Source organism: Lipotes vexillifer, unplaced genomic scaffold, assembly GCF_000442215.2.
Source record: "Lipotes vexillifer unplaced genomic scaffold, Lipotes_vexillifer_v1.1 scaffold342, whole genome shotgun sequence".
In the NCBI taxonomy this organism is placed as follows: Eukaryota; Metazoa; Chordata; class Mammalia; order Artiodactyla; family Lipotidae; genus Lipotes; species Lipotes vexillifer.
In genome coordinates, this window is record NW_006786802.1 from 297239 (window position 1) to 308979 (window position 11741).

At 37.7% G+C, this 11741-nt stretch overlaps 1 protein-coding gene across 1 annotated transcript in view; it reads right to left on the reverse strand.

Annotated features, from left to right (window-relative positions):
- Positions 1-5101: 5101 nt before the first annotated feature.
- NUDT21 (nudix hydrolase 21) overlaps positions 5102-11741 on the reverse strand; it is a 13757-nt gene continuing 7117 nt past the window's right edge. Inside the window, exons 5-7 of the mRNA XM_007459440.1 lie at positions 7448-7523; positions 6679-6793; positions 5102-5384 (exon numbers count right to left, since the gene is read on the reverse strand). Of these exons, the coding sequence (XP_007459502.1) occupies positions 5363-5384; positions 6679-6793; positions 7448-7523 (213 nt within the window). The 3' untranslated portion in view covers positions 5102-5362. The remainder of the gene's footprint in view (positions 5385-6678; positions 6794-7447; positions 7524-11741) is intronic.

Sequence of the window (11741 nt, forward strand, 5' to 3'; positions counted from 1 at the left end):
TTTTTTTTTCAAGGACAGAACCCACCTTCTAAAGTCAACCAATGCTCCTGGTTCTCTGTACTGCATCCTACATCATGATAGGAGTGGGAAAGGAGACCAGACTCAGGGGGATGAATACTAGTGTGGCCAGGAAGGCTGGACCACAGGCATAGGGGCCACCTGCATCATTTGCATCCTAAGGCCCAAGTGTGGCAGGGAGGCAATGGAACCAGACTTAAGAAGCTAATTCAGCTTGGACAAATATCCATGGAGTCCATGATGGAAGCTAGAGGTCTCCCCATCCCCACTTTCATTTCAGAGTACCATTTATGCTCTCTGGATTCGTATGACTTTGGGTAGGTCCCCTATTCCCAATAATGACTGAGACTGAATTCCCTGCCATTTTGTGAGACAGGGGCTCTGATCTGGTTTGATTTAAAGGAAATAAATATAACATTTCAGACAAACCAGAGTTGTGAAGATTCATATCTACATTATTGCTCTTTTCATTTTTAAAAATATCCAAAAGCCTTCTATATTCATGACCTCATTTGATTTTCACCATCCCGTGAGAAATGCTGAGTAGTCTGGGTGTTGTTTAAGGTTCTCAGCAGCCTAGGAACTGAACTTCATCATCTAATCCAGTAGCCTTCATTGTGCTCCCATGGAATTCTGCTTGTGTTTTCATTAGCTGGACCAATGTGTTCCATTACTAAATCTAGCAGAGGGGAAAAAATAATCAAGTTCATAGGGAAAAAAGTAAGTTAATGGGAACATTTCAGTTTTTAGCTTTTCTTTCATAATTTTTCATAGCTCTTTGGTGCCTGCTATAAACTAGTAAAATTTTCAGAAAAACTCTGCAATAACTGTATCAAGTTTTGTTCAACTTTTGTTCAGAAATAAAGTCTCAAGGCTATGGTTTTATTACACATATATTCTCACGTTTTGAGTAAACCGTTTCTGTTACAATGATGAAATTAAATTGCAAAGTACTGGGTTGGCCAAAAAAGTTCATTCGGTTAACGAATACATCGTTCAATAAAGTTCTTGATGAAAATGAAAAATTTTTACTTAAAACCAAGTGAACTTTTTGGCCAACCCAATATTACAAAAGTAGCAAGCATGGTGTCACAGCACATCATGACCTCCAAGCAAGTTTGATTAAAAAAAAACTAAAGTCAATACTCTCTTTGGAAACTGAGTCCCCAATGATATAACACAGTTAACAAAATTGCATGGCAACTTCTAAATGCCAGTCTTCAGGTTCCAAACCCAATGACCCTTTCACATTGCAGGAAACCGCATCTGCCTAAGACAACTGCCAACACACAATGGAGGAATGCAAGGGGAGGGCAACATGGATGTCCCAGGTCTTCAAGCCCTTGCCGTTATGCAAGTTGTCTCTTACCTAATGTAATGGCCTCTGGCCAATGATACTGAAAAAGAACCGTGCAGGATTTCTAATGGCACGCTAAGATTAGTAGCCACACACAAAATCAGAGTCATTCTAATATTTTTTATTGAAATGACAATAAAATAAAAAAAGAACAGTGACCATTTTAATCAAACTTTTACTTTACAAATATAAAAATATAACCAAAACTTCAGTTTCTTTTATACATTTTTCTATAAACTTAATGCCAGAGAAATTCTCAAAGCCAAATTATAAATGATGCTTGTACATTATGATGTGAACGCAGCAACCAAAGTTTAAGTTTTTAAATGCGCTGATCTTTCCCTTAACAGAACATAACACATTTTCTCAATTTAGCTCTAGTCTTAACCATACAATCCATCACTAAAATACAAATTACATCTAAACTGGCTTAATCTAGATTTACTTAGGTTTTAGTCAGTTTTTTCACAAACACAAGCTAGATAAATATAAGCTAATATTAAAATGTGTTTTATGGCTCAAGTCAAATTACAGTATTATGCTTCTCATTACGCCATTTAGCAAAGGCAAACTGCTTCAAATGAGTCCAGTTTAACCCAAATAACGAGTAATGTAAAACATGTGGAATAATTAAAGGAAATCAAACCTCATGCTTATATAAGCTGACTTGTATTACAGTAAAACCCACTAAGCCTTCTCTGACAATGGGAAATACAAAATTTTGCACTCTCTGAAGCAGTCTTAGTGATGGGAACATACTGTTCCAAACACTATGAACTAGTGAAAACATCAGGTTTGAAGAACTCAAAAATGGAAAAGGTACTCCACGAATTTCATCTCAAAAAATGAAGTCATTAAAAACCTGAGAGTGTAAGAGTTGCACCATTTAAGAAAGGGAATTTTAAGCTGATTGCCTGTTGGCCTGCTGAATTTGGAGGACCTCTACCTCTCACTTCTAATTAACCATGTAAGAAAACAGACTGGCTAGTTTGGGTATGTTTTATCCAAATAAAATGCTAACTTAACAGAACCCTTAAATATACAAAATAGGGCTTCCCTGGTGGCGCAGTGGTTGAGAGTCTGCCTGCCGATGCAGGGGACACGGGTTCGTGCCCCGGTCCGGGAAGATCCCACATGCCATGGAGCGGCTGGGCCCGTGAGCCATGGCCGCTGAGCCTGCGTGTCTGGAGCCCGTGCTCCGCAACAGGAGAGGCCACAACAGTGAGAGGCCCACGTACCGCAAAAAATAATAATAATAATAATAATAACTGAACCATACAATGTTAATTACAAGGGAAGACAATGATAAAAAGTAAAGACTTAACTACTGTTAAAAGTACAAATTCATACACAGAATTATCATAATGCTATTTTAAGTATTATCTACTTTTAAAAAACCACAAGTCTTCATCACATAGAAAAAAATAGATTTCACTTTTCTTCAGAGGGATGTCAATCCTAAATATGATTTAAAACATTTGAGTAAAACTTTTTAGTTTTTCCCTCAACCTACTGAATATTTTCCAATGCCATTTAGTAGTCTTATAGAGTATTCACTACTTAGATTATTCAGGGAAAAGAACACGGCATATATTGTAATTATACAATGCAAAAGTGGGCTCTCATTTACAAACAAACCTGGAATATAGAAGGCATTCAAAAATATAAGTTAATCAAGAGCTCATTTAAAAACTAGTCAGTATTTATTATTTAGAGAATTGGAATGCACATTTTAAGACTGTTGGTTCTTGAAGAAGTGTGGTAAGAACTTACCTAATAAAAGTGTTAAACAGTACCCTTGTACCCTCTTTCTAATGGAATACATCAAATTTGAACTTCCCTAGTTCTACTATTTTCATCAGGAAACTTAACAAGAGAGCATTGGGATACAACTATAACTAACCAGTTCAAATACAAGTTTTAAAAATTTCTGTTTGTGTTATGAATTTTACACTCAAAACCAGATCTATTATATTCCACAGTTACTAACTCAGCCAACTTACTGTTTTTCTCACTTAAGCCCCAGGATATGGATGACTGACTCAAGCACTTATACAACTGGGAAGTAATGCTCAAGAAAGAATTTCTAGGTCAAAGCTTAAGTTACAAAAGGACACGAGTGGCCTCGAATCAGAGGACTCTTCAACTCAAACACTCCTTACTGACAGCACTTTATAAATCACACCAAGAAAAAGTCTGCCTCTCCTCACTCTCCCCAAATGGCAGGAACTAACACACCTGCAAGTCATCACTGCAGCTTTTTACTTGGATTCCAGAAACAATCATGGAAGGTGGGCTAGATCGAGCCATCTCCATCTCTGCCTTCCCCAATCTTGTAGGATTCATCAGTGAGCTCACCAGTAAAATTACAGTTAAGTTAGAAACAAGTGAATGTAAACCAGAAGGGTAGGACTGTTACACTTGAAGGAGGATGACTGTCCACAAAACCAGGGGCTTTTTCAAAGGAGATCCCTGGTCATTTTTGGTCCTGGAGACCGGTGCTCACCTACTGCTAAGCATGGGCACAGTTATAGTCACCATTAGATACGTAATTGTGTGAAGATCTGACAGGACCTCAACTAAATAAACTTGAATGTTTATAAACATAATTGCTCAACTGCTCTTGGTCTGATTTTCTCAAGTCTAAATAGTGAATAATGTATGATGTATCTTTCACATCACCCAATATTCAGGAGAACAGCCCTGTGGTCAGTACCATAAAGACGTACAACTAACCAAAAGGTCATTTCTATCTATTAAAAACATTAACTGTGTCAATCTCTTTTCTTTAAGTAGCTGCATCTTATAAGATTTCCTCTACATTAAACCTACAGTCAATCATTTGTAATAAGGCATACACAATATACCATTAAGCAATAACACGACCAGCAAACTCTTTTGCCTTAAGATTTATTTTTTAATTCCCTCAAATTTGATCCTAATTTAGCAGTGTTTTTAAAAGATTTTTTAATTTGGTATTTTTCTCTTAGGCTGACAAAATCTAATTCTGATTCAGATCATTCCAAAATATTTTTGAAAAGGCTTTGTGTCACTTGTTAAAACCAAATTTTCATCTCTTTCACTGTAACTTCGTCAATTGAAATAACTAACTTTACAATCCAAGAGTTCAAAATGAAACAGACCCACTTTTAGAAACTTCTTTCACCTTCACAGATCACCATTTTACCACGGTTGTAAGACTAACTAAGATACATAAATTCCAACAGCACAAATGTTGGAATTTGTGCATTATGGGGGAGGGCTCTAATGAGCGCTGGATCTCTCTCTTTTTATACGAATGCCCAAAACTTTCCCCAGCCTAGTCAATTTAAATAGTTTCCCATCTGTTTAATTAGGATCTGCTGTTTGTGAAGTAAGATCTGGTGATACTGGTATAAAATGTACTAGTCAGTAATACACTGGGAATTCTGCTGTATTACAACTCATTAAGAGTGTAAAACTGGTACAGGAGTTGCACCTTGGACTCACTCAAGCAAATCTAGCTCCCAAAAGTAACAGAAGATCCTCATCACAAAGATCTGTAACACGGTCTTGGAGTACACCCCCAAGAATGGTATCAGAGCAAGGGTCCCACAAACTTTATTGACCTAAACCTGCCATTGTCTCTTAACATTCACCTGCCTAGTGGGCGAAAAGCAATCCTTGCCTGTAAGAATTTTACAAGTTTAATGTAAAATTAAAAAACGAAACAACAACAAAAAAACAAATAGAAAGAAGTCCACTTTCTTTAATGTTGTACAAAAAAGTATGAGTAGAACCAAAAGTAAATTAAACATTATCACATTTGTTTATACCACAATCGAATTTTTCATATTAACTTTACCATTCAAACAACAGAAAGTAGGTGGTAATTTAGGGACTGGGGAAGAGATAAAACCAAAAAAACTTTTCTAGCATGTTTATTCTACACTGTGTATAGCTGTGCTCACAGAGACGGCTTCCCTTACTTCTCTGCTGCGCAGGAATTCAGTTGTATATAAAATTGAACCTGAATTTTAAAAAGAACAATATCTTTATTAAAAACAGTATTATTTACATAGTTTCTACCTTAGTTGATAAAGAAAATTTGGACATTTCAACCCTCCCTTCACATTTTGGGCATTTTCTACACAGAGACACCCTTTTCTTCCACCTGTCACATCTTACACATTAAATAACAGTATCGCTGAATACTTACAATTTAAAAAACTTTTAAGAGTGTAAATTTGATTAATTATCCACTTTCCTTGAGGGAAGGAAAAGTTTTTATACCTCATTGTATTCTGACCACTCAGCACAATTCCTGTTACCTGGTAAGTAGTGTTTAAATAAATGAATAATATGACTCTTTTTTCATATCTCATACTTCAACGTGTAACCCATCAGCAGACCAAAGCAGAGGAGCAAAAGATGAAGTCTGATTTCTGTGCCAAAATAGAAAGACCAATTTCATACTAAACAAGCTTTCATAGAAGGCCAAAATCACTACTGAAATTTTTTTTAAACTAACATTTATTAAGCACTTACCAGGTGCCTGGCATTATTCTAAGCACTTTATATGTATTATTTCATTTAGTCCTAACAATTCTATGAAGCTGGGACCACCATCCCCATTTACAGATAAAGAAACAGGTATAATAATTTGTCAAAGGTCACATTGCCAGGAGGCAATGAAGATGGAATTCAAATCCAAACCCTGACTGTAGAATCCATATTATTAACCACTATGTTATTCTGATTGACTCAAGGACCTCAACCCATACAAGTCAATTTAAAAAACAAAACAACACACATTTCTCATCACTCCATCTGCCTTAAAAAAAAAAAAGAAAAAAAAAATCAAATTCCATGTAAAAAGTCAGGACTTAATCCCACATGCCCCAACTTGGGCCTGAAGAGATTTCCAAATGGAAAGAGAATATGTATTATACCTAGAGATTCAATTCTCCACATTTTTATATATGTAACTCCCATCATATTTATTAACCTCATATTTATGATACATTGCTGACTACTATTTTACCATCTCTTCTTTGAATGAAGACTTCAAACTTAACTGTAGAGAATATCAGATTTGGGGAAGAACAGATGCACAAACACCAGAATGTCATGCTGCAACTTAGGGTCTCAGGACAGAGTCATATTTAATCTTTGGCTTAATCTGCACAAGACCTAAGGATCCATCTACTGTCTTAGTTTCCTTGAAGACCAAAATTTATGAACTGTTCCTCCTCAAGTGGCTTGGATTATTTTAAATCTGGCAGTTTAGACTAATCAACCACAAAACATCCAACTTTCCATACCTGCTCAAAAGCTGGGGGAGACTAGAAATGATGGGTCCATATCCAGGTGCATTGTCATACAGTTCAAAAAGTGGTGCAGCTACCAGCTTGTAATTTTTAGGGACTGCAAACAAGGCTAAAATAAGATAAAACAGTATTCATTTTCTATATTTTCTTATATAATCACTGCCTCTACTTCGCTAGTAAAGTAATAACTAATTTTACATTTGAGAAACTTTTGAGGAAAAAGTTAAGTCTCATTAACACACTTTGGCTGTGTCTTTTAAGCAAAGTTCATAGTCACAGCTTTGAAACTGACTCTCCAAAGAGATCTATGCTGTTAACAACCAAGAGCACCTTATGAGTGCTGGCCCTGGGAGAAGGGGGAGAAGACCCCTGAGCTTCTAATTCATTTTGTATTCCATTTTAAAAGTAACAAAAAATTATTTGTTAATATGCACAACAGAGCTAAAGACTATATTAAAAAAATCAATTCATCTGTCTCCTAAAATTTTCAGTTTATCACAATGTGAAAATCAATACAAACAGCTAAACAGTTATTAAAAATACTATAATCTGGTATTTTAGGCTCTAGTTACTTACTTTTCCCTGTAACATGACTGGCAGATCCAAGAAAAACTAGGTAATTCTGTATAAAAATGGTATTTGTTTTTAGTTTAATGATAAATCCCCAAATTTAAGGAACTTGGGAAAAACACAAATAGAAGTATCCTTGAAATTACACTGCAAAAGTTTTTAGATGGCTGCCTTCAAAAACAAAATAACTTACCCTTCTCTTGAAGCTGAACCAAAAACAACTTCTTATGTTCCTTAGGTTTCGTAATATGTGCAGGAATATATGGATACTAAAATAACAAGAAAATAATTTGTAGTTGCCAAGACATCCCTGATACCTCCCATGCCTCCACTGACCAACTTCTCCTGTTTCAGACATTAAGCTCAAATATCAGCCCTCTGAGACCAAGTTACTCATAACCCCAACACAATATTAACATGTATACCATGGCTTCATTTATTTCTTACATGTTTACTCCCCAATATACTGTAAACTGCTTGGAGAAGAAGAATCCTTTCTAGTCTTCCCTTTACCAGGATCTGGTACCTAACAGATGTACTAATAAATAAATGCTTTAATAAATATAAAATATCAAGTAGTAAACCATTCAACTGTTCAAGACAACTAAATATGTACACATAGGATTTACTGCTTGAGAAGTTTAAACACAATGAAGTCTGATATTGATGTCTTTAATAAGAGTTGTCTTTTAAAAATATCACTCAGTTAAATTTTCTAGAATCTTGATGTGGACATGTTTACTATATTAAAAGTTTAAATACAGCCCGTGAGGTATTTAACAGGACATTCCTCCCCACAACAACCACACACGCATATGGGACACATGCTGCAGGAACACCAGGTGAGCCGTCTTTTTCAGCTGGACAAAGTCAAATTGCTTGTGAAAAATGAGAAAATATTTTGAAGAATTTAAAGGGATGAAGAGAATCAGAGAGAGAAGGTTGCTACCTGAGAAAGAAGAATTTTAACATAGAGAATTTTACAAGTCTAAGATAGAGACTTCTTTTTGTTCTACTGTGTGCGTATAATGAAAACCTCGCCTACATCTCCCCATAATACATTCAGAAAAATCTACTTTTCTTTTGGAGTATTTGAGGGCAGGGGAATTAACAAGTGCTGAAAATAGGCGTAATGGGAAAGGAGGATAAAAACAGTGGCTGCCAAAAGGAGGTATTATCACCCCCATTTTATGTAAGGAACTTGTGCAGAGAGGCTAAGTATCTTTCCCATGATGATACAGCTAAGCAGCGATGCCAGGATTCAACTGAGTCTATCCAACTCTCATCTAACTATAAAAGCCTATGTTATTTCCCACTATGCTGTCCCAATGGCACCCAACCAGTACTCTGGCTAGAATTATGTACCAGAGCCATCCCTAGGGTATAATGAATCAAGACAGTTATCCTAGACCTTTGGAGGTACCCTACACAATCATGAAAACCAGGCACATTGGCAGCAACAGAGACAAAGAAGTGAGAAGAGGCTGAACAGCACAGTGAGACCTGTGGTTCACATACAACAAAAGTTCCCAAACCATGGCCAAACCAGTGACCAGCATTACCCCAGTTTTCTTCTACTCGAGGCTATATGTTCCTTTTCGTTTAAGCCTTTCTTTTCCATTCCTCATCTTGGTGTTTAAGCCAACTGCACTTTATACAAAAAGACCAGGGACATGGTGTGATGCTCTTTTCCCACTGACACCTAACCAATACCCTAAATTTACTAAATAAACACACAATCCTTATGTCATATCTTGTACTAACAGAGCCAAGCTTAGGGTTCAGTGAATTAAGAGAACTGTCCTAGAACTGTGGTAGGGGAGGTGAATAAGGGTATTCAGAAAAGTAGCCTGGAAAACGTTGGTATTATTACAGAGCATTTGCCAGTTAGATAAAGGAATGTTCAAGAAACCAAAAAAAGTTTATAATAATTGTTCTATTTATCTTTGGGCCAGGAACTTCACTATTTCCAGATGAAATTATACTTTCCTAACGCCAAGACAATTCTCAGGTAGTGAGCATGAGCACCAGCTTCCACGTCACCTTCTCTTCCTATCCTGCAGCTACACCAGAGTCAGAAGACAACAAACAGAACTGTCCTCTGCTTGGCTAATATTCTGTGCAATTCTTGACCTGGAACATCTTATCATGCAAAGAAGTTATCAAAGGCATAGAGCCTTGTCAGAAGAATTCAGGATCCAACTTAGTAAGGCTCCCATTAGTCAAAGATAGGAAAATTTGAGCATTAGTAACATTATCAATCATTACAATGGATTAAAACACATCAAATATATTGAAACCCATTAGGTCAAACGACACTTTAAAAGGTCACCAAAAGAGATGCTTTTTGTGCTTCTCATCGGTTTCCCCACCTCAAATTTCAGGGACGCTGTGCTTTAAAGTGTCAAAAAGCTCCCTTGCTTGCTTTCAACATCCCACTCTTGCTTTTCAGCCTCAAAGCATTTCCAAAGCCCTGGAAATTCTCTCAACCAGTGATAGGTCTCAACATGAAAGTGCAAGGGAGTTATTACAACCCTCATCCAATGGGGGATGGAAGTCCCTGGCCTTCCATCCTTCCAACAGACAATTCTGAGGTGCATCCCTCATGGTCCTTAGCAGGATCAATCCAGTTACCCACAGCTGTAATAAGATCAATTATGTACCCTTTTTTAAAAAAAACAAACAAAAAAAACTTCTGCTGCTTCTGGTCTCCCTTTCCCTGCACTCTGCTGCTTCCTGGGATCACATCCCAAACAAACTACCTGCACCCAAGTCTTTGTCTTACTCTCTTTTTGAATAAAGTCATGACTTTGGAGGATGCTAAGAAATTAACTCATTCTTCTGAACACCAGTAAGTAGAGGAAAAGAAGCATCTGTTTCTTCCTACACAAACTATACCTCAGGGTAACAAATAATTGGTAAGTTTTTCTTTACATAAGGAACACAATCCTGATTAATTAATAGATCTAGGAAACTATTACCCATGAGCTGCTAACATTACGAAAAGAAACAACCAGACATCAGAAAATTCCTGATGGAAGTAAACAATACCACCTGTGGTAGCCAGGCTCCAAGATCACCCTCAATGATTCCTGTCTTATGGTATCTCCTCCCACAATGTACTATGTTGGTCTGTGTGACCAATAGCATACAGCAGAAGTGATGGTAAGTCACTGCGAAGATTAGGTTATAACAGACTGGGATGCCAGCTGTCTTACTAGGAGTTGCCCTATGGAGATGCTGCTCTCACAACAACTGAGGGAGGCCTTCGGTCAGCAGCCAACAAGGAACTGAAGCCTTCAGTTCAACAGCCCAGGAGGAAATGAGAGGTATGCTAACAAATACATGTGTGAGCTTGGGATCAGATAATTCAGCCTCAGTCCAGCCTTGAGAAAATGCAATCCCGGTCAAGAACTTGACCATAACTTAGCTGGGTGACAGAACCACCCAGCTAAGCAGCTCCCAGATGCCTTACCCTGAGAAACTAAGATAATAAATGTCTGTTGTTTTAGGCTGCTAAGTTCTGGGAAAATACGTATACAGCAACAGATAAATAATATACCGGGCTTCCCTGGTGGCGCAGTGGTTGAGAGTCCGCCTGCTGATGCAGGGGACGCGGGTTCGTGCCCCAGTCCGGGAGGATTCCACATGCCGCAGAGCGGCTGGGCCTGTGAGCCATGGCCGCTGAGCCTGCGCATCTGGAGCCTGTGCTCCGCAACGGGAGAGGCCACAGCAGTGAGAGGCCCGCGTGAACCCAAATCCAGTCTCGTGATCTAACTAACCAATTTATATAGGACACGGAGGAGAAAGCTATGTGTTCAATAATAACAGGGGAATGCAATCACCAATGAAAACACTAAGGACTTTAAATGGCCTGTCTCCATTAACAAATAAATTACAAGGAAAAAAAGAAAGACAGGGAGCCAACCTACAGAAGAAAAAGAGACTTAAGAGACTATCCTAGGGACTTCCCTGGTGGTGCAGTGGTTAACAATCCACCTGCCAATGCAGGGAACACAGGTTCGAACCCTGGTCCAGGAAGATCCCACATGCCACAGAGCAACTAAGCCCGTGCGCCACAACTACTGAAGCTGGTACACCCTAGAGCCCGTGAGCTGCAACTACTGAAGCCCACGTGCCTAGAGCCCATGCTCCGCAATGAGAAGCCACCGCAACGAGAAGCCCACGCACCACAATGAAGACCCAACGCAGCCAAAATAAATAAATAAATAAATAAATTTTAAAATAGACACTATCCTAATTCAAACAAATTACAAAAATAAAATTTGAAACTATCAGGGATACTGGAACAATGACTACACAATTAATGATATTATGAAATTATTTATTTTTAGTATGATAATGGTAGTACTGTGGTTATGTTTTTAAAAAGATCCTCACTTTTTAGAGATGCACATTAAAATATTTACAACTGAAATTATATCTAGGATTTGCTTCAAAATAACCCAAGATGAGGGCAGCAGGAA